This window comes from Lampetra fluviatilis, chromosome 23 (assembly GCF_964198595.1).
Source record: "Lampetra fluviatilis chromosome 23, kcLamFluv1.1, whole genome shotgun sequence".
NCBI classification, from domain to species: domain Eukaryota; kingdom Metazoa; phylum Chordata; class Hyperoartia; order Petromyzontiformes; family Petromyzontidae; genus Lampetra; species Lampetra fluviatilis.
In genome coordinates this window covers 6,665,412-6,692,297 of record NC_136297.1, presented here as the reverse complement: position 1 = coordinate 6,692,297, position 26,886 = coordinate 6,665,412, and the positions used below count along the sequence as shown (strand labels likewise).

The 26,886-nt window shown below is 46.8% G+C and overlaps 1 protein-coding gene, 7 non-coding genes and 1 pseudogene across 9 annotated transcripts; 5 read left to right on the top strand and 4 right to left on the bottom strand.

Moving 5' to 3' along the window:
• The first annotated feature begins 437 nt into the window (after positions 1 to 437).
• On the top strand, positions 438 to 556 carry LOC144940983 (5S ribosomal RNA). Its single transcript, XR_013639195.1, has one exon. It is a non-coding gene; the product is annotated as a 5S ribosomal RNA (ribosomal RNA).
• Positions 557 to 1,977: 1,421 nt separating this feature from the next.
• On the bottom strand, positions 1,978 to 2,096 carry LOC144940982 (5S ribosomal RNA). Its single transcript, XR_013639194.1, has one exon. It is a non-coding gene; the product is annotated as a 5S ribosomal RNA (ribosomal RNA).
• A 752-nt stretch (positions 2,097 to 2,848) lies between these two features.
• Positions 2,849 to 2,957, top strand: LOC144941013 (5S ribosomal RNA; annotated as a pseudogene).
• A 1,420-nt stretch (positions 2,958 to 4,377) lies between these two features.
• On the bottom strand, positions 4,378 to 4,496 carry LOC144940981 (5S ribosomal RNA). Its single transcript, XR_013639193.1, has one exon. It is a non-coding gene; the product is annotated as a 5S ribosomal RNA (ribosomal RNA).
• Positions 4,497 to 5,248: 752 nt separating this feature from the next.
• LOC144940980 (5S ribosomal RNA) lies at positions 5,249 to 5,367 on the top strand. The gene has a single exon (XR_013639192.1). It is a non-coding gene; the product is annotated as a 5S ribosomal RNA (ribosomal RNA).
• Positions 5,368 to 6,788: 1,421 nt separating this feature from the next.
• Positions 6,789 to 6,907, bottom strand: LOC144940979 (5S ribosomal RNA). The gene has a single exon (XR_013639191.1). It is a non-coding gene; the product is annotated as a 5S ribosomal RNA (ribosomal RNA).
• A 752-nt stretch (positions 6,908 to 7,659) lies between these two features.
• LOC144940978 (5S ribosomal RNA) lies at positions 7,660 to 7,778 on the top strand. Its single transcript, XR_013639190.1, has one exon. It is a non-coding gene; the product is annotated as a 5S ribosomal RNA (ribosomal RNA).
• A 1,402-nt stretch (positions 7,779 to 9,180) lies between these two features.
• LOC144940976 (5S ribosomal RNA) lies at positions 9,181 to 9,299 on the bottom strand. Its single transcript, XR_013639189.1, has one exon. It is a non-coding gene; the product is annotated as a 5S ribosomal RNA (ribosomal RNA).
• Positions 9,300 to 14,505: 5,206 nt separating this feature from the next.
• On the top strand, positions 14,506 to 26,657 carry LOC144940662 (uncharacterized). 2 transcript variants are annotated; one of them, XM_078866946.1, is made up of 12 exons: positions 14,506 to 14,698; positions 15,944 to 16,268; positions 16,618 to 16,734; positions 17,369 to 17,478; positions 17,693 to 17,787; positions 18,449 to 18,572; positions 19,034 to 19,309; positions 20,543 to 20,737; positions 21,050 to 21,191; positions 22,719 to 22,891; positions 23,610 to 23,678; positions 23,903 to 26,657. In XM_078866946.1, the coding sequence occupies exons 2-12, from the start codon at positions 15,992 to 15,994 to the stop codon at positions 23,912 to 23,914; spliced, it is 1,590 nt and encodes a 529-aa protein (XP_078723072.1). In that variant the 5' UTR covers positions 14,506 to 14,698; positions 15,944 to 15,991; the 3' UTR covers positions 23,915 to 26,657. The 2 variants fall into 2 exon arrangements, with proteins under 2 accessions (XP_078723072.1, XP_078723071.1); XM_078866945.1 differs by having other exon boundaries at positions 15,919 to 16,268.
• The last annotated feature ends 229 nt before the right edge of the window (positions 26,658 to 26,886 follow it).

The window sequence follows — 26,886 nt, the reverse complement described above, 5'->3', positions numbered from 1 at the left end:
ACCGTCCACCAGCGTGGTGAAGTATGCTCAATCAACCCCCGGGATAGGACAGACACGGTTTGTGGAGGTCTTCATCCATCAGCGGATTAACAAAGTCAGTACGTTTTGGTTTAAACACACACACACACGTACTGTACGTAAATATGGTGACAACTTTTACTCTGAGATAGCTGCTCAGAACGGAGATGTTGCTCCAAAGCTGAGACCACCACTTGGGTTTGCACCGAGACGTCTTGAGTTGAACTCCACCGTGAATGCGAGGATGATTGCAGGCGGTGTCTTCACACAAGAAGTGAAGCCACGTGCAAAGGTGGGTCACAACTAAGTTAGAGATAAGTTGACGAATTTTGTGGGTAACATTTATTCGCTGTGAAAATATCATCAGCTGGACGAGTTGGCGTTAAGAGATGAATTTACTGAATCTTCTCTGAGCTTTCGCCTACGACCATATCACCCTGAATACGCCCGATCTCGTCCGATCTCGGAAGCTAAGCAGGGTCGAGCCTGGTTAGTACTTGGATGGGAGACCGCCTGGGAATACCAGGTGTTGTAGGCTTTTAAAAACGTTTTGCGTTTTCGTGTCTCCAGGGGGCGCTATTTACTCCACGTTTCACACGCACGACGCCGAACTGGCGTTTCAATGTCTATAGGGGGCACTTGCCTATTCAGGGTCAAACTCTTGACTACTTGGCATTCAGAATTGGAATTCATCAGGTATTTTTTTGCTTAGAGTTCTATGTTAAATTGCATAACCGCGATGAACATGACAGTGGCTTGTGGGGAGGCCTTCACCCGGCAGTGGATTGACCAAGAGCTGTTAAACAAATGGAACACGCTCACCCCGAGTTGGCAGTGCTCCCCACAGACTTAAATATGCAAGTTCCACTCTGTGCGTGTCGCTCACGCAGAGCGGAGCTGGCGGGTTCTCGTCTCTAGGGGGCATCGCTACCTCGGCCTCAAGCTGCACCGACTACGCGCCTGGTCATTCCGTGTCGTGCATTTTAGAGTTTTGTGCTCCACTGGGACCCACAGCTAACAGAGGGGCCCTTGCACGTGAACGTCCCGCAGTTCACCAGAATTCACTCTGTTGATGAGACACTGATTGTCAAAACCAGCCCAGAGTTTGTTCCTGTGGTCAACCTTTGCTAATGAAACGATTCACTCTCAGGTCACCTGGCTGATGGGATGTGTAAAAAATACTTTTATGTTGGAGATTTCGCGCTCAGTGGATTATCGCTGGTGCTGACGTGAAAGCATTCTCCTACAATGCATTGTGCCAAAGATAATTTCATCATTTTACTTTTAATATAAATAAGAATAATTTAGTAGTCATTATTTTGATTGATTGAAGGATGTGTGACTCAATCCCAACTAATAGTTCAACTATTCTTATGGCGATGAAAAAAACTGGTCATCAAAATTCATAGTTTTTAACATATTATTCAGGTCCCATGGTGTAAATAACTGTATGACGCCAACTCACATTCCCCACTATCCTCTCTTCCGTGGGCAGTGCACAACACCCGCTTGTTGCACCCCACTTCTATGTACAGAGATTCCCGCCCTCACTAACCCCCAGGGACCAGCGTGGACGCGCGGTCAAATAAGCCCCATTACCCACTCGGCATGTGGAGGCCCTCATCCAGAAGTGGATTGACAGAGGGCTGTGAACGTTCAATCAGGCAGCTGTAAATAAATGTTTCAGCCGTGCGGAGAAATAAAAGTGACGTCGCAAACCCAAAAACTGACCAACGTGGCGATATATGGTTAACAAAAACTATATCCGACGTGGTTTGGGAAGACTTTCATCCAGCAGTGGAATGACAAAGGCTGTAAAATTCACCTGTTGTCAGTTTCTAGCCGAGGTAGCGGTGCCCCCTAGAGACGAGAACCCGCCGGCCCCGCTGTGCGTGAGCGACACGCGGGGTAGACAGCGCTCCCCCTGCCGACGGGAAGAGGCAAAAGCCGAGGACAAAAAGCCTACAACACCTGGTATTCCCAGGCGGTCTCCCATCCAAGTACTAACCAGGCTCGACCCTGCTTAGCTTCCGAGATCGGACGAGATCGGGCGTATTCAGGGTGATATGGTCGTAGGCGAAAGCTGAAAGGAGATTTAGTAAACTTATCTCCAACCTTGACTCTTCCGGCTGATATGGCTGATGACATTTTCACAGCGAGTCAATGTTACCCACAAAACTCGTGTTCACCACCAGCTACAGATCGCGAGCCCAGAGCTCACTTCTGCCACTGTCAAGACCACAGCCCTTAGGGCGCCGTGGCTCTCAGCGTCACGGTGCAGTGAAGCTGCTGAGCTGAGTTAGAATCCCGGGCACGGCTAACATCGGTGGTGTCGAGTGATATCCGAACCAGGTCAGCCTCTCTCCACCCCCACCACTTCCCCACCAACCCGCACCGTCCACCAGCGTGGTGAAGTATGCTCAATCAACCCCCGGGATAGGACAGACACGGTTTGTGGAGGTCTTCATCCATCAGCGGATTAACAAAGTCAGTACGTTTTGGTTTAAACACACACACACACGTACTGTACGTAAATATGGTGACAACTTTTACTCTGAGATAGCTGCTCAGAACGGAGATGTTGCTCCAAAGCTGAGACCACCACTTGGGTTTGCACCGAGACGTCTTGAGTTGAACTCCACCGTGAATGCGAGGATGATTGCAGGCGGTGTCTTCACACAAGAAGTGAAGCCACGTGCAAAGGTGGGTCACAACTAAGTTAGAGATAAGTTGACGAATTTTGTGGGTAACATTTATTCGCTGTGAAAATATCATCAGCTGGACGAGTTGGCGTTAAGAGATGAATTTACTGAATCTTCTCTGAGCTTTCGCCTACGACCATATCACCCTGAATACGCCCGATCTCGGAAGCTAAGCAGGGTCGAGCCTGGTTAGTACTTGGATGGGAGACCGCCTGGGAATACCAGGTGTTGTAGGCTTTTAAAAACGTTTTGCGTTTTCGTGTCTCCAGGGGGCGCTATTTACTCCACGTTTCACACGCACGACGCCGAACTGGCGTTTCAATGTCTATAGGGGGCACTTGCCTATTCAGGGTCAAACTCTTGACTACTTGGCATTCAGAATTGGAATTCATCAGGTATTTTTTTGCTTAGAGTTCTATGTTAAATTGCATAACCGCGATGAACATGACAGTGGCTTGTGGGGAGGCCTTCACCCGGCAGTGGATTGACCAAGAGCTGTTAAACAAATGGAACACGCTCACCCCGAGTTGGCAGTGCTCCCCACAGACTTAAATATGCAAGTTCCACTCTGTGCGTGTCGCTCACGCAGAGCGGAGCTGGCGGGTTCTCGTCTATAGGGGGCATCGCTACCTCGGCCTCAAGCTGCACCGACTACGCGCCTGGTCATTCCGTGTCGTGCATTTTAGAGTTTTGTGCTCCACTGGGACCCACAGCTAACAGAGGGGCCCTTGCACGTGAACGTCCCGCAGTTCACCAGAATTCACTCTGTTGATGAGACACTGATTGTCAAACCAGCCCAGAGTTTGTTCCTGTGGTCAACCTTTGCTAATGAAACGATTCACTCTCAGGTCACCTGGCTGATGGGATGTGTAAAAAATACTTTTATGTTGGAGATTTCGCGCTCAGTGGATTATCGCTGGTGCTGACGTGAAAGCATTCTCCTACAATGCATTGTGCCAAAGATAATTTCATCATTTTACTTTTAATATAAATAAGAATAATTTAGTAGTCATTATTTTGATTGATTGAAGGATGTGTGACTCAATCCCAACTAATAGTTCAACTATTCTTATGGCAATGAAAAAAACTGGTCATCAAAATTCATAGTTTTTAACATATTATTCAGGTCCCATGGTGTAAATAACTGTATGACGCCAACTCACATTCCCCACTATCCTCTCTTCCGTGGGCAGTGCACAACACCCGCTTGTTGCACCCCACTTCTATGTACAGAGATTCCCGCCCTCACTAACCCCCAGGGACCAGCGTGGACGCGCGGTCAAATAAGCCCCATTACCCACTCGGCATGTGGAGGCCCTCATCCAGAAGTGGATTGACAGAGGGCTGTGAACGTTCAATCAGGCAGCTGTAAATAAATGTTTCAGCCGTGCGGAGAAATAAAAGTGACGTCGCAAACCCAAAAACTGACCAACGTGGCGATATATGGTTAACAAAAACTATATCCGACGTGGTTTGGGAAGACTTTCATCCAGCAGTGGAATGACAAAGGCTGTAAAATTCACCTGTTGTCAGTTTCTAGCCGAGGTAGCGGTGCCCCCTAGAGACGAGAACCCGCCGGCCCCGCTGTGCGTGAGCGACACGCGGGGTAGACAGCGCTCCCCCTGCCGACGGGAAGAGGCAAAAGCCGAGGACAAAAAGCCTACAACACCTGGTATTCCCAGGCGGTCTCCCATCCAAGTACTAACCAGGCTCGACCCTGCTTAGCTTCCGAGATCGGACGAGATCGGGCGTATTCAGGGTGATATGGTCGTAGGCGAAAGCTGAAAGGAGATTTAGTAAACTTATCTCCAACCTTGACTCTTCCGGCTGATATGGCTGATGACATTTTCACAGCGAGTCAATGTTACCCACAAAACTCGTGTTCACCACCAGCTACAGATCGCGAGCCCAGAGCTCACTTCTGCCACTGTCAAGACCACAGCCCTTAGGGCGCCGTGGCTCTCAGCGTCACGGTGCAGTGAAGCTGCTGAGCTGAGTTAGAATCCCGGGCACGGCTAACATCGGTGGTGTCGAGTGATATCCGAACCAGGTCAGCCTCTCTCCACCCCCACCACTTCCCCACCAACCCGCACCGTCCACCAGCGTGGTGAAGTATGCTCAATCAACCCCCGGGATAGGACAGACACGGTTTGTGGAGGTCTTCATCCATCAGCGGATTAACAAAGTCAGTACGTTTTGGTTTAAACACACACACACACGTACTGTACGTAAATATGGTGACAACTTTTACTCTGAGATAGCTGCTCAGAACGGAGATGTTGCTCCAAAGCTGAGACCACCACTTGGGTTTGCACCGAGACGTCTTGAGTTGAACTCCACCGTGAATGCGAGGATGATTGCAGGCGGTGTCTTCACACAAGAAGTGAAGCCACGTGCAAAGGTGGGTCACAACTAAGTTAGAGATAAGTTGACGAATTTTGTGGGTAACATTTATTCGCTGTGAAAATATCATCAGCTGGACGAGTTGGCGTTAAGAGATGAATTTACTGAATCTTCTCTGAGCTTTCGCCTACGACCATATCACCCTGAATACGCCCGATCTCGTCCGATCTCGGAAGCTAAGCAGGGTCGAGCCTGGTTAGTACTTGGATGGGAGACCGCCTGGGAATACCAGGTGTTGTAGGCTTTTAAAAACGTTTTGCGTTTTCGTGTCTCCAGGGGGCGCTATTTACTCCACGTTTCACACGCACGACGCCGAACTGGCGTTTCAATGTCTATAGGGGGCACTTGCCTATTCAGGGTCAAACTCTTGACTACTTGGCATTCAGAATTGGAATTCATCAGGTATTTTTTTGCTTAGAGTTCTATGTTAAATTGCATAACCGCGATGAACATGACAGTGGCTTGTGGGGAGGCCTTCACCCGGCAGTGGATTGACCAAGAGCTGTTAAACAAATGGAACACGCTCACCCCGAGTTGGCAGTGCTCCCCACAGACTTAAATATGCAAGTTCCACTCTGTGCGTGTCGCTCACGCAGAGCGGAGCTGGCGGGTTCTCGTCTCTAGGGGGCATCGCTACCTCGGCCTCAAGCTGCACCGACTACGCGCCTGGTCATTCCGTGTCGTGCATTTTAGAGTTTTGTGCTCCACTGGGACCCACAGCTAACAGAGGGGCCCTTGCACGTGAACGTCCCGCAGTTCACCAGAATTCACTCTGTTGATGAGACACTGATTGTCAAAACCAGCCCAGAGTTTGTTCCTGTGGTCAACCTTTGCTAATGAAACGATTCACTCTCAGGTCACCTGGCTGATGGGATGTGTAAAAAATACTTTTATGTTGGAGATTTCGCGCTCAGTGGATTATCGCTGGTGCTGACGTGAAAGCATTCTCCTACAATGCATTGTGCCAAAGATAATTTCATCATTTTACTTTTAATATAAATAAGAATAATTTAGTAGTCATTATTTTGATTGATTGAAGGATGTGTGACTCAATCCCAACTAATAGTTCAACTATTATTATGGCGATGAAAAAAACTGGTCATTAAAGTTCATAGTTTTTAACATATTATTCAGGTCCCATGGTGTAAATAACTGTATGACGCCAACTCACATTCCCCACTATCCTCTCTTCCGTGGGCAGTGCACAACACCCGCTTGTTGCACCCCACTTCTATGTACAGAGATTCCCGCCCTCACTAACCCCCAGGGACCAGCGTGGACGCGCGGTCAAATAAGCCCCATTACCCACTCGGCATGTGGAGGCCCTCATCCAGAAGTGGATTGACAGAGGGCTGTGAACGTTCAATCAGGCAGCTGTAAATAAATGTTTCAGCCGTGCGGAGAAATAAAAGTGACGTCGCAAACCCAAAAACTGACCAACGTGGCGATATATGGTTAACAAAAACTATATCCGACGTGGTTTGGGAAGACTTTCATCCAGCAGTGGAATGACAAAGGCTGTAAAATTCACCTGTTGTCAGTTTCTAGCCGAGGTAGCGGTGCCCCCTAGAGACGAGAACCCGCCGGCCCCGCTGTGCGTGAGCGACACGCGGGGTAGACAGCGCTCCCCCTGCCGACGGGAAGAGGCAAAAGCCGAGGACAAAAAGCCTACAACACCTGGTATTCCCAGGCGGTCTCCCATCCAAGTACTAACCAGGCTCGACCCTGCTTAGCTTCCGAGATCGGACGAGATCGGGCGTATTCAGGGTGATATGGTCGTAGGCGAAAGCTGAAAGGAGATTTAGTAAACTTATCTCCAACCTTGACTCTTCCGGCTGATATGGCTGATGACATTTTCACAGCGAGTCAATGTTACCCACAAAACTCGTGTTCACCACCAGCTACAGATCGCGAGCCCAGAGCTCACTTCTGCCACTGTCAAGACCACAGCCCTTAGGGCGCCGTGGCTCTCAGCGTCACGGTGCAGTGAAGCTGCTGAGCTGAGTTAGAATCCCGGGCACGGCTAACATCGGTGGTGTCGAGTGATATCCGAACCAGGTCAGCCTCTCTCCACCCCCACCACTTCCCCACCAACCCGCACCGTCCACCAGCGTGGTGAAGTATGCTCAATCAACCCCCGGGATAGGACAGACACGGTTTGTGGAGGTCTTCATCCATCAGCGGATTAACAAAGTCAGTACGTTTTGGTTTAAACACACACACACACGTACTGTACGTAAATATGGTGACAACTTTTACTCTGAGATAGCTGCTCAGAACGGAGATGTTGCTCCAAAGCTGAGACCACCACTTGGGTTTGCACCGAGACGTCTTGAGTTGAACTCCACCGTGAATGCGAGGATGATTGCAGGCGGTGTCTTCACACAAGAAGTGAAGCCACGTGCAAAGGTGGGTCACAACTAAGTTAGAGATAAGTTGACGAATTTTGTGGGTAACATTTATTCGCTGTGAAAATATCATCAGCTGGACGAGTTGGCGTTAAGAGATGAATTTACTGAATCTTCTCTGAGCTTTCGCCTACGACCATATCACCCTGAATACGCCCGATCTCGTCCGATCTCGGAAGCTAAGCAGGGTCGAGCCTGGTTAGTACTTGGATGGGAGACCGCCTGGGAATACCAGGTGTTGTAGGCTTTTAGAAACTTTTTGCGTTTTCGTGTCTCCAGGGGGCGCTATTTACTCCACGTTTCACACGCACGAAGCCGAACTGGCGTTTCAATGTCTTTCCGGGGCACTGCTACTCGGGGTCAAACTCGTGACTTCTTGGGATTCAGAATTGGAATTCATCAGGTTTTTGTTTGCTTAGAGTTCTATCTTAATTTGCATAACCACGATGAACATGACAGTGCCTTGGATTGACCAAGAGCTGTTAAACAAATGGAACACGCTCACCCCGAGTTGGCCGTGCTCCCCACAAAATTAAGATTAAATATGCACGTTCCACTCTGTGCGTGTCGCTCACGCAGAGCGGAGCTGGCGGGTTCTCGTCTCTAGGGGGCATCGCTACCTCGGCCTCAAAGCTGCACCGACTACGCGCCTGGTCATTCCGTGTCGTGCATTGTAGAGTTTTGTGCTCCACTGGGACCCACAGCTAACAGAGGGGCCCTTGCACGTGAACGTCCCGCAGTTCACCAGAATTCACTCTGTTGATGAGACACTGATTGTCAAAACCAGCCCAGAGTTTGTTCCTGTGGTCAACCTTTGCTAATGAAACGATTCACTCTCAGGTCACCTGGCTGATGGGATGTGTAAAAAATACTTTTATGTTGGAGATTTCGCGCTCAGTGGATTATCGCTGGTGCTGACATGAAAGCATTCTCCTACAATGCATTGTGCCAAAGATAATTTCATCATTTTACTTTTAATATAAATAAGAATTATTTAGTAGTCATTATTTTGATTGATTGAAGGATGTGTGACTCAATCCCAACTAATAGTTCAACTATTCTTATGGCAATGAAAAAAACTGGTCATCAAAATTCATAGTTTTTAACATATTATTCAGGTCCCATGGTGTAAATAACTGTATGACGCCAACTCTAATTTCCCACTATCCCCTCTTCAGTGGGCAGTGCACAACACCCGCTTGTTGCACCCCACTTCTATGTACGGAGATTCCCGCCCTCACTAACCCCCAGGGACCAGCGTGGACGCGCGGTCAAATAAGCCCCATTACCCACTCGGCATGTGGAGGCCCTCATCCAGAAGTGGATTGACAGAGGGCTGTGAACGTTCAATCAGGCAGCTGTAAATAAATGTTTCAGCCGTGCGGAGAAATAAAAGTGACGTCGCAAACCCAAAAACTGACCAGCGTGGCGATATATGGTTAACAAAAACTATAACCGACGTGGTTTGAGCAGACTTTCATCCAGCAGTGGAATGACAAAGGCTGTAAAATTCAGCTGTTGTCAGCTACTAGCCGAGGTAGCGGTGCCCCCTAGGGACGAGAACCCGCCAGCCCCGCTGTGCGTGAGCGACACGCGGGGTAGACAGCGCTCTCCCTGCCGACGGGAAGAGGCAAAAGCCGAGAACAAAAAGCCTACAACACCTGGTATTCCCAGGCGGTCTCCCATCCAAGTACTAACCAGGCTCGACCCTGCTTAGCTTCCGAGATCGGACGAGATCGGGCGTATTCAGGGTGATATGGTCGTAGGCGAAAGCTTAGTGAAGATTCAGTAAATTCATCTTCAACGCCAACTCTTCCGGCTGATGATATTTTCACAGCGCGTAAATGTTACCCATATAAGTCGTCAACTTATCTCTAACTTAGTTGTGACCCACCTTTGCACGTGGCTTAACTTCTTGTGTGAAGACACTGCCTGCAATCATCCTCGCATTCACAGTGGAGTTCAACTCAAGACGTCTCGGTGCAAACCCAAGTGGTGGTCTCAGCTCTGGAGCAACATCTCAGTTCTGAGCAGCTATCTCAGAGTAAAAGTTGTCACCATATTTACGTACAGTACGTGTGTGTGTGTGTTTAAACCAAAACTTGCAGACTTTGTTAGCTAACAGAGGGGCCCTTGCATATGAACGTCCCGCAGTTCACCAGCGTTCACTCACTCTGTTGGTGAGACACTGATTGTCAAAACCAGCCCAAAGTTTGTTCCTCTGGTCAACCATTTTTAATGAAACGATTCACTCTCAGGTCGCCTGGCTGATGGGATGTGTAAAAAACGACTTTTACTGGTAGGAACGAAGTGGACCAGACCACCAATAGATTAATGTGTCCGTCCGTCCGTCCGCGTTTGTCCGTCCGTCCGTCCGCGTTTGTCCGTCCGTCCGTCCGCGTTTGTCCGTCCGTCCGTCCGCGTTTGTCCGTCCGTCCGTCCGCGTTTGTCCGTCCGTCCGTCCGCGTTTGTCCGTCCGTCCGTCCGCGTTTGTCCGTCCGTCCGTCCGCGTTTGTCCGTCCGTCCGCGTTTGTCCGTCCGTCCGTCCGCGTTTGTCCGTCCGTCCGTCCGTGTATCAACATCGCCCCCTACTGCAAACACTTGGCATGACCCTGTCTGACAAGATGGCCGCCCGCTCCCCCTGCGATATGTGAATTAAACAAGATGGCCGTCGCTTCCGGCGCATCACGGCAAAACTTTAAACTTCGCTTCAAAATTACTTTACTGAAACGCAGCACGTTTATTTAAAAAATTACGTTACTGAAACGCTGCACGCTTTTTAACACAGAGACAAGAAACATTTATTAACACAGAAACGAGATACATTTAATCGCCTTATTTGTGCACGAAAAGCACGGCACGAGGCCTAGTGCGGCAGGCTTCGTGAGGCCTAGTGCGGCAGGCTTATTAACACAGAGATGAAACGCAGCACGTTTATTTAAAAACAATTACTTTACTGAAACGCAGCACGTTTTTTTAACACAGAGACAAGAAACATTTATTAACACAGAGACGAGATACATTTAATCGCCTTATTTGTGCACGAAAAGCACGGCACGAGGCCTAGTGCGGCAGGCTTCGTGAGGCCTAGTGCGGCAGGCTTATTAACACAGAGATGAAACGCAGCACGTTTATTTAAAAACAATTACTTTACTGAAACGCAGCACGTTTTTTTAACACAGAGACAAGAAACATTTATTAACACAGAGACGAGATACATTTAATCGCCTTATTTGTGCACGAAAAGCACGGCACGAGGCCTAGTGCGGCAGGCTTCGTGAGGCCTAGTGCGGCAGGCTTATTAACACAGAGATGAAACGCAGCACGTTTATTTAAAAACAATTACTTTACTGAAACGCAGCACGTTTTTTTAACACAGAGACAAGAAACATTTATTAACACAGAGACGAGATACATTTAATCGCCTTATTTGTGCACGAAAAGCACGGCATGAGGCCTAGTGCGGCAGGCTTCGTGAGGCCTAGTGCGGCAGGCTTATTAACACAGAGATGAAACGCAGCACGTTTATTTAAAAACAATTATTTTACTGAAACGCAGCACGTTTTTATAACACAGAGACAACAAAGATTTATTAACACAGAGACGAGATACATTTAATCGCCTTATTTGTGCACGAAAAGCACGGCACGAGGCCTAGTGCGGCAGGCTTCGTGAGGCCTAGTGCGGCAGGCTTATTAACACAGAGATGAAACGCAGCACGTTTATTTAAAAACAATTATTTTACTGAAACGCAGCACGTTTTTATAACACAGAGACAAGAAACATTTATTAACACAGAGACGAGATACATTTAATCGCCTTATTTGTGCACGAAAAGCACGGCACGAGGCCTAGTGCGGCAGGCTTCGTGAGGCCTAGTGCGGCAGGCTTATTAACACAGAGATGAAACGCAGCACGTTTATTTAAAAACAATTATTTTACTGAAACGCAGCACGTTTTTATAACACAGAGACAAGAAACATTTATTAACACAGAGACGAGATACATTTAATCGCCTTATTTGTGCACGAAAAGCACGGCACGAGGCCTAGTGCGGCAGGCTTTGTGAGGCCTAGTGCGGCAGGCTTATTAACACAGAGATGAAACGCAGCACGTTTATAAAAAAAAATTACTTTACTGAAACGCAGCACGTTTTTTTAACACAGAGACAAGAAACATTTATTAACACAGAGACGAGATACATTTAATCGCCTTATTTGTGCACGAAAAGCACGGCACGAGGCCTAGTGCGGCAGGCTTCGTGAGACCTAGTGCGGCAGGCTTATTAACACAGAGATGAAACGCAGCACGTTTATTGTTGTTGTTGTGCATATTGGCAGTGGTACCTGACTCGGCTGAATCTGCAGCCCGGCAGCGGCAGAGCAGAGGCAGCGAGAGGCCTCGTCGCTGCTGCTATTCACTCGCTTATAGTTCTACCGTGTTCACTACATCTCTGTCGTGTTCACTACATCTGCTGTGTTCACTACATCTCTGCCGTGTTCACTATCATCTCTACATCTCTGCCGTGTTCACCACATCTCTGCCGTGTTCACCACATCTCTGCCGTGTTCACTACATCTGCTGTGTTCACTACATCTCTGCCGTGTTCACTATCATCTCTACATCTCTGTCGTGTTCACTATATCTCTGTCGTGTTAACTATCATCTCTACATCTCTGTCGTGTTCACTACATCTCTGCCGTGTTCACCACATCTCTGTCGTGTTCACTACATCGTATTCACACGTGTATCAACATCGCCCCCTACTGCAAACACTTGGCATGACCCTGTCCGACAAGATTACCGCCCGCTCCCCCTGCCATCACGGCAAAACTTTAAACTTCGCTTCAAAATTACTTTACAACAACAAACTTGCACCATCGCTACAGCTGCCGCGACGAGAGATGTGGGAGAAGCGGCGACCGCTGCCTTGCAGGTGAGAGGTGTGTATATGTGTGTGTGCGTGTGTGTATGCGCGTGTGTATGCGCGTGCGTGTGCGTCCGTATGCGCGTGTGTATGCGCGTGTGTGTGCGTGTGTGTATGCGCGTGTGTGCGTGCGTGTGTGTGCGTGTGTATACGCGTGTGTGTGCGTGTCTGTGTGTGCGTGTGTGCGTGTGTGTATATGTGTGATTGTGTGCGTGTGTGTGCGTGTGTGCGTGTCCGGCCCACTCGAGCGGCGTGATGAATGGGCGCTATTGGGCTTCGGATCGTTATTCACGGCGAACTGGAAGCGTAGCAACACAACTTCATTACGTGTGTGTGTGCGTGCATGTGTGTGTGTGTGTACGTGCATGTGTGTGTACGTGTGTGTGTGGCACAGTAGGGGGCACAGGTGGTGCATCAGCCAGTCATCTCGGTCATCTCGGTCAGTCGACCCGTGGCACCTGGGTCTGCCCCGTGACCTCCTGCCAGCGGGCGTTCGACACTTCACGTGGCCTCAGGGTGCACATGGCCTGGCACAAGCGTCGTGGTGACGTCACCGCCACTTAGTGGCGAATGGCGGTTGTTGTTGTTGTGTGTGTGCCGTGCCGGCCTTCATAGGTGCTGCTCGCTAACAGCACTTGCCCCGACAGTCTGTTCAGGCTACACGGGGGATCTTTGTCTTTGTGTGCGTGCGGTGTGTGCGTGTGTACGTTTATGCGCGTGTGTGCGCGTGTGTGTGTGCGTGTGTGTGCGGTCGATATCCCTGTACCGGTATTAGTATTATTCCTACCAGCCCACCCCGCAGGCTCCTGTTATTTTGTGGATTTCGCGCTCTTAAGTGGATTGTGGCTTGTGCTGACAAGAAAACATCTTCCCGCAATGCATGTGCCAGCAGCATTTCATCATTTTACTTTGAATTGAAAATTTGTACGCTTTAGGAGTTATGCTTTTTTATTTAGAGGATTCGTTAGTCAATCAACTATTCTCATGCCAATTCCAAAACTGGTCATCAATATTAATAGTTTTAATCATGGTATTCTCACCAGGTCCCATGGTGTAAATAAGTGCAAGTCGCCAACTCTCATTTCCCACACCGTCTCTTTTGCCTCCCTATGTGCTCTGGAGGAGGAGCATTGCCCAAGAACCAGAGGTGTGGACTCGAGTCATGTGACTTGGACTCGAGTCAGACTCGAGTCATGAATTTGATGACTTGCGACTCGACTTGGACTTGCATAACAATGACTTTGTCCCACCTCTGAGATGTGGACTCGAGTCATGTGACTTGGACTCGAGTCAGACTCGAGTCATGAATTTGATGACTTGCGACTCGACTTGGACTTGCATAACAATGACTTTGTCCCACCTCTGCCAAGAACATCGCTAAGTGTATACTTTTTCTTTCAAGGCCACACACATCCAGTGTTATTGACGAACTTGTAGATTTTTTTTTAATTATACACAGTTACCCGGGTTGCGGACGACCAGACTTACGGAAATCCACCCTTACGGAAACTCTCGTTGCAAAATAATAAAATGCGCGGAAATCTTCTTGGTTCTTTCGGTAAAGTCACTTAGAAGGGAAATTTAAAAAAAAAACATTTTTTTTTATAAAAAATGATTTTATTTATAAAAATGTTTTTTTATCCCTTCTATGTGACTTTACCGAAAGAACCAAGAAGATGAATCCCTGCAGTCACGAAAGCTCTAAATCGAAAAATGCACGGAAGTGTTTGCGTTACTTATGCAAACGCAAGTAGTCCAGCGCGGTGAGGTTGCGGCTTCACTCGGATTAAAGTAATTGGAATTTATCTTGATTTTGCGGGGACATCGTCCATTTTCCGACATACGGAAAATTCGGGTTACGGATCGTTCTCGGGAACCTATCCCTTGCGTAGACGCGGGGACTGCCTGACGTCAACGATTGGCGGAGCGGCTGCAGACGATGCCACGAAACCCAAGAATCTCAGCGCGTGCCCACCGGATCCACACGTGACCCAAGCGGCGCCCTCTCATTGGCCGGCGGTGGCTTTTGGGCCTCGCGCGGGGACTTTTTATTATTTTTTTTGCCTCCATCTTGACATCGCGCGCGGGAGATGAGCGACACGGAGCTTCGCGTTTAAACAGAAAAAACAATTTTGTTGCTAAAACAATCAAAGAAAAAAATTAAACCACGAATATAAAAAAAAAATTACAATACACGCAACTCAACAGAGTGATTCGACGAGCGTAGCGCTCACGGCCCGGTACGTGCAATGATTCGATTAAAGCGAGTTTTAAAAATGTTCCCTTAAAAAAAAAGAGATTAATACACGTTAGCTCAAGCCATCGATTTATCGATTCAATTAACGCGATTATTCACCCGAGATCTTTCGTGTTATTAATTCGTTCGCTTTGATGATTCGTACGGAAGATGTGGGGAGATGCTGTAATGTGCAGTTCGTGTTATTGTGTTTTACGACTGCGTCGCTTGTTATTTGCTGAATGCCAAATGTTGGGGCCTTGTGAGGTTAACGACGCTCGCTCGCTCGCAACTCTTGCGATGTATAGCTTAAATAAGCAACGCGATCAAAACTACGCCGGTTTTAAAGCATCAACAATCTCTCGAGTTATTTGCAATCGGTTGATTTCAAGCTCGCAAAACAAAACACCGCGTTCTTTTCAAGAGTGTGTGGGTTAGCTTAGCCGCCCGGTGGTTAAATCATTTGCGGTGGCAGTGGTGAAGTATGGTCAAAGTGAGACTCACGACGACCCCGCCACGTGTGTGGTGAGGACCTCCATCCAGCAGTGGAGAGCCCCCCCCCCCCCCCCCCATACGATCTCAGAGCTCGGGGTCATACTAAAAATTTTTTTAAACTCCTAAATGAATCTTCTTGGTTCTTTCGGTAAAGTCACGTAGAATGGAAATAATAAAAATACAACATTATTGTTTCCATTCTACGTGACTTTACCGAAAGAACCAAGAAGATGAATCCCTGCAGTCACGAAAGCTTTAAATCCTAAATGAATTATAATAGATGATGTTTCGGGAACTAATTATAGCAGAAACGTCATCTATTGTATTTTTTATATTTTAAGTGAGTGGTATTGACCAAGGTGTTGAGTTTTAGTTATCTATTAATGCACCACTGCGAACTCGGTATCTCACACTTGTTTTTACTTAATTTTAACGCATTTATAAGGCTACTGTAACCTCACTGGAGCTCTTTGGCGATCAAATGTTAACGGCGCAAATGTATTTGTTCATAAGATCATTGAGTGCACGTCGGCTCAACCAAAACACGTGGACATTCCCGCCCAGAGGTTTTGCTTTCATTTTGTGTGAGAGAAGATATATAGATCGGGTAGATACGTGTTAAGTGAAGTCGAGCAGTCTTTGACACTTAATCCGTGTTCCTTGTTGGACGTTTTCCTTGCCGCATTTCACTCGTATAACTGTGCTGCACCATGTTGCCCTCTGCTGTAGCATCGCCCCTCCCTGCCCCGCGTAGGACGACTGCTAACCACCCCCAGTGGCTTGCGATTACCCTCGAGTCGTCATGTCGAAAGACGCCAAAGCCAGCGATGCTGAGGCTGGAGAGAAGGTGGCACCCCCTTCACAGCCGGAGAAGGCAGTGGAGACCGAGGTGAAGGAAGAGAAACATAAAAAAGATACCGAGGAGGTGAAGACTGATGAAAAGAAGGAGGTGAAAAAAGACGAGAAAGAGTCTAAGAAAAAGGTGCAGGCGAAAAAGAAGGGGGAGAAAACGAAGAAGAAAGAGGAGGAGGGGGAATCGGACCAGGGTGAGGAGAGTTCAGAGGAGGAAGAGCTGAAGTGTAAGTATTCCTGTTGATATGATTATTGTGGAGCATGTGAAAATACTTTTTACATATTATTGCGGCTGAAAACAGAGCAAGTTCACCTTGTCTAAAGACCCAATCAGAGACTGCTCTGCAAAATGCCCCATCAGATACCGTTGATATGATTATTGTGGAGCATGTGAAAATACTTTTTACATATTATTGTGGCTGAAAACAGAGCAAGTTCATCTTGTCTAAAGACCCAATCATCAGTCTCTTGTTTTAGAGACCCAATCAAAATAATGGTGACCATCTGCGTGCGTTGTGATCACATCGATGACGATCGCGTTGGCTCTCAACTTTGCCGCGGGCCCCTTGTTCTCAGTGGGGCTACTGGAGCGGGACCCTGTGGTGAAGGAGGGGAAGCGAGAGAAGAAAAAGGTGGAGCGCCTCAGCTTCCAGGCGCCCAAGTCCAAGGCTGAAACGCACAAGATAGAGGAGGGTGAGCCCTTGCCGTTGCACTACCCTCGTATTTCACTGTGCTCTTTAAATTCGATTGGTTCAGTTTTTCTGCATTCAATATTTGTACCCTGAATGTTTGTTTCTCGGTATTTCATACCTGTCAACCCATTTATCAGTGCTTACCTTATTACAGACCAATTCAGACCTTATTGGTCACCCCGTGCCCGTATATATTTCCACGTTCGTCCTACAAAGTCCCATCACAAGGGAGAAACATGAACAAAAAAATATTGCCCGTATTGAAACGGCTGTACTCCGTATGGACCTGAAAACTCTTATTTCCCTGTACAGGAATATGGGTAAACCATACCGGTTGACAGGTATGGTATTTTCACTCAGGTCTCACCTGCTTCTGCGTAAGTAAAGTGTATTGATTGCGTTTTATTTAGCCACATATGTTGTCTAATCATCCTGTACAGGCTTATGCATGCATGATAAACTAAAACCTTTATCGTCAAAACGCTAGGTACAGTGCTGGCCACACCACCACTTGGTGCACCGTCCCAGCCTTCAATAGGTTGCTTGTTAACAGCACTTGTCCCAACCACCTATATTAGCTACATGGGAGATCTTTGATCATGTGACAATTGCATGTTCCATGTGTGCTCATGCAGGCACAGGAGAGCGGCTGGGTGAAATCGAGAGGGTCAACTTTTTCATGAATAAAATGAAGGCTGATATTCTGAAGCCACTGCACAAGGTTATCTACAACCGTCCAGGCAATGTAAGCACTGTATCCTTACCATGAGCTATCCTGTGGTAAGGAACACTCTTTACTATGATATATCCCATGGTAATGAATACCCTGTTTACCCAGGAAAGCTGTACTGAGTCTCATTACTTTTTCAGGAGGGTCCTCGCCAAGACCCTTTGAACAAGAAGCAAGGGTAATGAATAAACTCCTAATTTTAATCGTACCCTGTGACTTTTTATTACAGCTTACAGAAGTCAAGAAGAACATCCGTCAGTTTAATGGCTTCTCCTTCTCCAAGGACAGCGATATATACAAGCGCAAGGAGGACTCAATCAAGAAGTATGTTAAGGGGATTTTACATTTTGTGTGTAGGCTGGTGGTATATGTGTGTCGTACATCTGTGTTTGTAATACGTGTGTGTTTCGTAGATGTGTATGTTAAGTGTCTGTGTGTGTGGTACATGTGTGTTGCACTTGCAGTGGTGATTGCTACCTATCTTGCGCTTGTTTGTGGAGTGGGCATTACGTGGAACTTGGTCTGAACAATGTTTATGCTAACACTGGCACTGCCTGCACATTTGCGCGGGGTGCATGGCCGGCCGAAGGGGTGGGTGGGGAGGAACACATGACATCAGCACGATGCATGAACCCGACTCAATGCTGTAGGATGCGGGTGATGTCACCACACACGTGTGTGTGGTGACACACGTGTGTGGTGACATCACCACCATGCACTTTCCCACCCACGCACCAGCCAGCCAGCAAAACTTATTTTATATACAGTATGTTGTGGCATTCTTTCACGTGGACAATATATATTTAAGGCTGAGTTAACTTTGGGAGGCCTAATCACCAGTTGAGATGTCACTTGACACAAATGTTAACAGTGGATGGGAATTGATGCTGACTAACTGCAATTTTTCAAGTAATATTTATGGCAATAAGGGTATGTTTGGGGTTTTTTTTGTACGTGTTTAATTGGTATCGCTGCACCACTGCAGGTACCACAAGGACGTGCTGAAGGCTAGCTTCTGTGATGTGCTGGACTTAGAGAAGGGAGGAAACAAGGATGAGGTCGTCGCGCGCATAATGGAATTCCTGCTGCAGCCCAAGTCTTCTGGCAAGGTGCAAGTTGTACACACATTTGCACGCCTGTGGAGTATATGGGTATTGACTCACGGTTTCACATGAGCCATGATAAGGTACACATGCCAACAATGCCACCTAATTACCACTAAACGGCATCAATGGCAACATAGTGCTCACTGTCTAAATTCCTAGGAGCAATTTTGCTGACCCGAATTCTGATGTTGAAGTCAAGCCAAGTGGAAATATAAATAGCTTTGAAAAGACTTGCATGATAACTAGAGTAACCTGGACATCGTCAAAGAAGCGGGGTTTGTTGTTTGAATAAAGTGGAGCTATTTCCTAGATAATATAATTGGACAACTGAAATTCCACAATCGTCAGCGTATAAACTCCATGCAGAATACTAAATTCTGAAAACGAACCTCTTAGGTGTTTTTTTTAAACAACACAATGACTCTGATGTAACATCTCTGCCCTCTGGTTATGTGGTTCGTCAGTCTCTGCCGAAGTCGAGCCACAAGCGGAAGAGCTCCGGACGGGGCTCAAGAGCTTCGCACTCGAAAAAAACTCCAGGGTCCGCTGGCGGAAAAAAGAAACGCAAGGTGGTAAAGAAAGATGATGAAGAGGTACCCTCAGATTCCAACTCGAGCAATGATGAGGAAGAGGAGGAGGAAGAGGAGGAAGAAGAGAAGGAAGAAGGGGATGCAGAGTCGAGTAAAGATGAGGAGGAGGAGGATGAGGCTGGAGAGGGGGATGGGGACGATGAAGATGAGGTAAGGGGGAATAAGTATAACCCGTAAAAACTAAGTTTTTCACTATAAATCCTTTATATGCGTGGCGGCTAGACTCCTATCGTCCTCTGGCTTGAGATGGCTGCCACCTATGGGTCAGATGATTGCATTGCACCATTAAGCAATTGGTAATTAAATATAATATTTTTGTCCTAAAAAGTGTAAAATTTAGGAAAAAAATTTTCAGGAAAATTAATTGTCACGCACAACGAGTCTGTGTGGAAAATGTCAGCTCGATTGGATCACGGGAAGTGGGTTAAAAAACGACCGAAAGATTTGCACAGTCCTAAGCAAGCAAGCGAACTTAATATAAAGGATTTAAAAAGACCTTACACCCAGGGCCTCTGACAGAAGTGTTTGTTGAATATTAATTCAATGTTCTTTGGGTCTTTCGGTAAAGCCACGTGGATAGAAAAATAATAAAAATATCACGACGTTTCGATCGCAACACAAGCAATCATCATCAGGTGAAATAAACTCCTTGAAATATTTTTTTTTTAAACAACGGTTTTATTCACAACTTTGTTGAACTCGCCCTCGAGAAGTACGTCAATGATGCGGCGCCTGCTCCCACATCAACGCTTACTTGAAATAATTGGTTAATTTATAAATTAATCTTCAATGTACAACTTTTGTTTGTGTGTGGAGTGATGGTGCCCATAACTCGTTCACACGGAGCAGGCGCGCCTGAGACACGCGGCGCCTGCTTTTTGTGCGAGGCGATTGGACAGTTTAGGGACCGCGGCGTTTTTGACCTACACAAAAATATATAATTAATAAGGGGTCCATACTAAAATTGTAATTGCTTGAAAAGGAGCCAATTAATTGACGAATTGGTGCCGATTTTGATACAGGCATTATCACCGGATTTGAGTACGTGTGCAAATTTTCAATTGATTGGACAACAGGAAGTAGACAAAATTTTGATTACAAGATTCGACCACAACAAACAGGTGTCAAGTTAAATAAAACCGTTGAAAAAATATATATCTACGTGGCTTTACCGAAAGCCCCAAAGAATATGAATTCCTGCAGTCACGAAAGCTCTAAGTAAAGATTTATTAATTAAAAACTGTGTTTATTATTTGGATGTGTTGATGTTAATGTGACTGCCCTGTACACCGTATCAAGGTTTTTTGTATGCCGACAGTATGTAATTTGACCATAATCTAGTTGCGGTTGATTTTTCACTTTGGTATTTTTCCCCTTTCACAGCCCGCCCCAGGCTCAAGCCGTAAGAAGGGGGGCGGCCGGGCTACCGGTGGAGCCAAGAAGGCTCAGGGTGGAAACAAGAAGGCTCGGGGAGGGGCTCGCAGAGTCATCTCCAGTGACAGTTCAAGTGACGGCGAGGCCGATGAAGAGGCCAAAGAGGAAGAGGAGGGAGAGGACACATCCAGCCCAACCTTAAAGGTGGCACCTGTGGGGTTGCGACAGAGCTGTGTAAACAGGGGCTTGAATCTTTTAAAAGTGCGTGTGTAAGATTGTTATAATTCATGCTAAATGTGAGCTGTGGGACCAACACACTCCACATCAAAAAGTTACGCTAATAGATTCATCGCATGACATGAAACCAAGAGCACAATTAGGATAAAGTTGAGGGGAAAAGGTAAATGGTAAGAACATCCCAGTGCAGGACCTTCCTGCAAAAGTTTGAGCCCAAATGAGGCCTTCCTGGTTAAACAAAAGGGAATTCATTATATTATAACATTTGTTTCTCCACAGGAAAAGGAGTCCTCAAAAGGGAAGAGTCCGAAACAGAAGTCGCAGACGAAACGGAAGAGGGCCGACCTGAAAGCGTACGTGAAGAAGGCAGACAGCAGCACCAATAAGAAAGCTGCAGCACCCCAGCCTAAGAAGAAGCCAGGTATGCCTTGTACTGCATGTCTCCTGCACATTTGCCTTGTTTATCACATATTTGCAGTCTATTTTTTCGTATCTCCATAGTCCGCGGCAAGGTAAGGTAAAAGGTAAAAACAACGAGCCTACCTTCACGCTACCTTTTACCTTACCACAATACAATCACTCTACCTTTTATCCTTTAGCAAGGTAAGGTAAAAGTTAAAAAGCAACGAGTCTACCCTTACCCTACCTTCTACCCTTACCCCATACAAATGACCTGATTACAGGGTAATTACCGGGGTACTACACGTGAAAAAGGTTATAACAGGTAAACGCGAGGTAGAGCGCTTTATTCGTATTGAATACTCTGTAATCGGGCGTTGAGGCTGTCGACGACATCGTCCTCCATAACCTCATCCCAGTCGTCTTGGTCGATGACGATCTCAACAACCTGATCAAGTTCGTCATTGCCGTCGTCCTTGGACGAATGGCAGGCAATAAGATCTTTTGCCACTCCGGCCCGGTTAGACGGGACCTTCAGGCAGCCGGCTGCAATCTACGATCACAAGCACATGGACTGGATAAAGCGCGTCGACGACAGCGACTGGCAAACGCATGTGAACTCCCGCCTGGCTCCGCTATTCGCGCGTTCGCAGAGAGTTGACGTCGCCGGTGCTCCCAAGTAGCCGCAGGCCATCTTGTAGTGGGCGTGGAGCAGATCTTTGCAGGGAGACCACCACTGCATTACGTCAATGAAGGCGCTGGCGGTCGTGACGCCCATGCTCAGAATACGATCGACTTCATCTTCGATGGAGCTGCCGACGTTGCTGAATAGGGTGCTGAACAGCGACCCCTCCTCCATGTGGGCAGCGACTGCCGTCGGCGGAAACGCGAGCACGTCCAAGTTGCGATGCTACAGAACAGTGGATCGTGCCCTTGAGTGTAACTAGCTCGTCTTGGTCTGTCGTTTTCGGCAGCTGTGGATTCAAGTAGGATGCCACAATGGCAGGTTCCTGAACCAGGAAGTCACGGTACCACACCAGCTCAGCCTTCATCCCGGGTCGACGGGCCCTCGTATCCCTGCGTCAATGTGTGGACCAAGTTCTTGAACTTGTCGCTGCCGGCGGCTCGCAAAGAGATTGCACCTTGGATAACAAAATCAACCACCGCATTCTGAAACTTTACCAGGAGGCAATCCGGGATTGCTGGCCGGCTCAGCATTTGCTGTATTAGGCGGCTTTCCACCCCGACGTGTTCGTGTGGGAGAAAAACCACTTGCGGCAGTCTTGGTGACATCTCACATCATCGGCCACATCACTGACCATGGCTTGTGGTGGGTTTTTCCCACCTTAGGGAAGCAAAATGTGTGGGCAGCAACCATTTTTAAGGGGCCCGAGTATTCAGTAATAAATGTCGAAAATGGTAAATTCAGCGACAACTCGTTCAAGGACTAATTTAGACACAAAATCTGAATTATAATTTGTATAAAACTATCAAAGAAGATTTTATACATGTCTTGATCTGCTTAATCCATCCCCATACACATGCACAGCGAGTGGCGCTGGTGATGGTGCCAACTCAGACTGGTCCGACAGCTCGGACGACGAACCCCTGATCAAAAAGACAAAAAGGCCGCCGTCCGACGACGATCTGCGTCAAGCCGTGCGCCTCCTCCTCGACGGAGCCGACTTGGAAAGCGTCACCATGAAGCATGTGTGCAAAGAGGTGTGTGGGGCAGACCGGGGCATGGGCTGCAAGGGAAGGGTGAGGGGGGAGTTGGTGATGATGGCTAGAAGGATTTGATATCGGGAGGGCATGGGGGAGGATTGGGCGTTAGAGGATGTTGAATGTGATGGCACTGGTGGTAGGTGGACGAGAAGCTGTGAGTGGGGAAAAAAAGTTTGGGAGGAAGTGGGTGGTGAAGGAAAAGGAAGATAGTGCACTTAAAAGGAAGGCCCACTGGGTTATGGCTCACCGTGACATGAAAATATGCAGATTATAGTATGATGACAGAGAGATAAACAAGAAATATAGATGAGACAGCTGTAGACAGAAGATAGAGGTTATTGAGGTTATAGCAAGATAACAAATGAGAGATGTGGAGATGAGACGTCATAACATATCTCCATGTGACGTAAAGTCATGTGGCCCACGGGAAGTTATAGTTGAAGAACTCTGGTATTGGTTAAGGAAGCGTGGGAGGCATTGGCCATTCTAGCTGAAGGGAAATTTACATTTGGGGTGTAAAGATGCATTGATTCATCAATTTAACTCGATTTTCACGGGAGTGGTTAAAGGAAGATTTTGAGGATACTGTGCTCTAGTGTTGGATATATGGATACACCGGGTACGGAGGACTGCTAGTGTTGTAGAGGGGAGTACGAGAGTTGTGCCTTGTGTTCTTGTGTCACATGGGGCTGTGATGGTGGTGTCGTACTGCCAGGTGTATGCGAAATTTCCTGACTTTGATCTCACGGAGAGGAAGGACCTCATTAAACAGGCGGTGAAGGAGGTAAGAGATGCAAACACTGAACCCATTTTCAGACTGGTGTGATATGCATCTGTATGTGTGGTGTGTGGGAAGTTAAGCTCGGTGGCATAGTTGTAATGCACACTACTGTAAAACTTTTGACAATGTTTTGGCAAAGTGCTCGCTTAACACCTGTCCCTAAAATCTTGGCCTAAAAGTGTGCCCTGTGTGTGTGTGTGTGCGCGCATGCGTTGCTATGCTCACAGCTCATTTCGTGAAGATCAGCAGCACTCCTCCCCCAGCGGGTATGGCGTTTCTATACCTCGGCATTCCTGAGCCCCGGCCGGCATTCCTGAACGTGGCTCGCATCCTTCCCCACAGCCCTCAGCGGGCTGTTTTCACAACAGTCCTCGGTATTGATTTACTGTCAATAATCAATGAGATCTGGGGAGAATCACACGCCAATGAAAGCGGGCATACAAATACATGAGGTCTAGTTGTAAGGGGTGTTAGGGATACATAAAGGCCAATCTTAAGGAACTTTAGGATTACTTCCTATCCAATCCAATGTCACAGATGTATAATGATTAATTGTGGGGCAAAGTTTGACGTCATATTTGATCATCGGACAAGCCCAGTGTCCATAAATCCAAACTCGGAGCAAGTATGGGTTAATTTACTTTTGGGTTATAAGACACAAATCGGGTATAATGTGTGTTTTTTTAAGATTATCACAGTGTGGTATAAAACATTTTTCGTGAAAAATTTGCATAAATTGATGTTGATTTTGTTTATCGTTTAATGGAAGGGAAGCCGAATGGTGTTTTCTATAATCCTGGTTGTTTCTACACAAATAGGGATTTAATTAAACATCTCACGCATGGGTGATTTTTAAGTAAAGTCATAGATATTTTTTTTTTAAGTAGTGATTCTTCCAGTTAAGTCTGAGCAGGGGGTTGGGAGGGCTGGTGGAACCTTATTTGTTACCAGTGAGACCTTTTTTTTTATATGTTTATAAAAATAAGATTACCATCAGAATTAACAGGTGTCATGACAGCAGCCAATGGAGCTCCATTCCCATGCGGAATTTTCTCATCTGACCTTTATTTTGTTACAGAGCACGTTGTTCAGGTGAAACACATGCATTACCTTTATTGAATACGTTTCACATGACGAGAGCGCCTTTTAGACATCCATACTTCAAAAATGTTATTGTATCTGGACAGTTCGTTTGAAAACCCATTGTCTCATTCTAACTTGCCTGGTGGCTCAAGACATCAGATCACTAAGCTGGGAATCTTAAGATTGCTGGGTTCAAATCTGGGAAGCCTTTAAGTATTTTTTTTCATGTAAGTTGTGCCAAACAGCAGGGCCATTAAACTAAATTCATGTTGTGGCCACGATAAAAGTTCGGCATGCACAGGAGAATGCCTTTAACTATCTAGACCTGTGTTCAGCCAGTCGTGAATTATTACGACATGCTCACACAGACTTTCAGCCCATGGAATGGAAATATGGTTGGCAAGATTGTTTGACTCCAGTTTATCAATTTGAGCTATTGAAAAATATTGCTTGGTTCCATGTAGCGTCATTCATCCAAATTGCGTCTCAGTTCCTAGAGAGCCACAGACAAGCCAGAAAGCAGCCAGGTGGTGAGCCCAGCACAAACAATTACCCCCAAGCCCTACAATCTTAAAATGTTTTCAGCCCATTAATGAGTGTATCTACATGCGGGAGGAAACTAGCAGCTGGAGAAAACCCATGTGCGAGGGAGCAACTATCCCATACAGATGGAACATGATATCAGTCTGCATTGTGCTTTTGTCTTTTCCTGGCAAGCCAGAGTATGGCTTCTCTACTTCCCACGGGAAGAGAGTTTCACAAATTGAAATTGTATTTTACAATGCAATTTCACTTATTTTGAAATGTCTATTTCCTGAAGATTACAAGTAATCATAACCCTTTACCAATCCACTGCTGCATAAAGGCATTCCCACACTCTGTCACAGGGGATGTTTGAACGTAATTCACCATTGTGCTCCGTGTACATTGGTGAAGAGGGGAGGGAAGAGTTTCCAGAGCCAACGAAAATATCACTCGCCACTAATATTTAGCCGTGGCTGGGATTTCAACTTGGGTCTCTCATTTACGGGACTCGTGCACCACCAATCCACCTTGGAGATATATAGGACGAAAATAAAGGCATTATCTTTCATGGATGTCTCGCAGTATTTAAACATGCTTGGATTTGTTGCAGAGACTCTGCAGACTCACTTGCAGCCGATGTTAAAAGCTCAACTTGACACAAACTGCTAACGCTAATTGACTCCCGTTTCCATTTTGCGGTGAGAGCTCTTGAGCTATGCTAAGTTAATCCACTGCAGGGAAAGCTTATCACTATGACCTCAGGGTGTCTCGCTTTAGCCGTCTACCCGCTCTAACTTAAGCTGCCACTGCTCCACATGCATCCTTTCGCTGGGGGGGATGCATGCCGGCATGAGCCAACTCAAGTGTTTAGCCTGGGTTAGTGGTCACACGGTCAGGTTGATATAATTGAATCCGTGACAAGCGTCCCCATGATTATCTTGCTGACAACCAGAGCTCAATAAGGTTTGTCTTTGTGAATGGAGGCTGTTATAAATCGTATACATGTTTCAATAGTGTCACATAAAGCACACGAGGTTTTGTCCCACAAAAGTTTGAAATTCAACTCTTAGAATTGATTGCAAATAAGGGTGTCCCAAAAGCAAATTCTGTCACGTCTGTGGGTTATATTTTGTATTTTTTTACTCCGTTTTAACAGATTAGCGTGTGTTTAGGCGCTATCGATGTTTCCACCTACTTTTTTTATGATGGGAGATATGAAAAGTGGGTGTGGTTTTGAGCCTGTGAAGGAAGGCGAGTCTGGAGGCTGTGGTGCAAGTTCTCACTTCCGCCTGCCCTGTTGGTGGTAATGTTGATGTATTTGCGCATGTTTTTATCTATTTTGTGTCCGTTTTCAATAAAATTTCTGAACTTAAATATTTGTGCTCCGCATTTTTTTCAGAGAGATCATCAAGTACATACATCGTATTGATTTACGCAAGCGTGCTGTTTGAATAATTAATACTTGTGGAACAAATGCCCCCCTACATCTCAAGGCCCTCCCTTGCAACGAGCTCTAACGTGATTATACTGGTAGGAACCTCCTGGTTACACCAGCCCACGGGATTATTGTGTCCGTCGTGCAGGGAGGGGCTGGGTGGGGAGG

Excerpts from the sequence above, each read along its gene's own strand:
- LOC144940662 (XM_078866946.1), top strand. The coding sequence starts at position 15,992 with ATGTCGAAAGACGCCAAAGCCAGCGATGCTGAGGCTGGAGAGAAGGTG. Across the intron at positions 20,738-21,049 it reads CATCCAGCCCAACCTTAAAG|GAAAAGGAGTCCTCAAAAGG; the intron begins GTGGCACCTGTG and ends GTTTCTCCACAG. Across the intron at positions 22,892-23,609 it reads TGAAGCATGTGTGCAAAGAG|GTGTATGCGAAATTTCCTGA; the intron begins GTGTGTGGGGCA and ends TCGTACTGCCAG.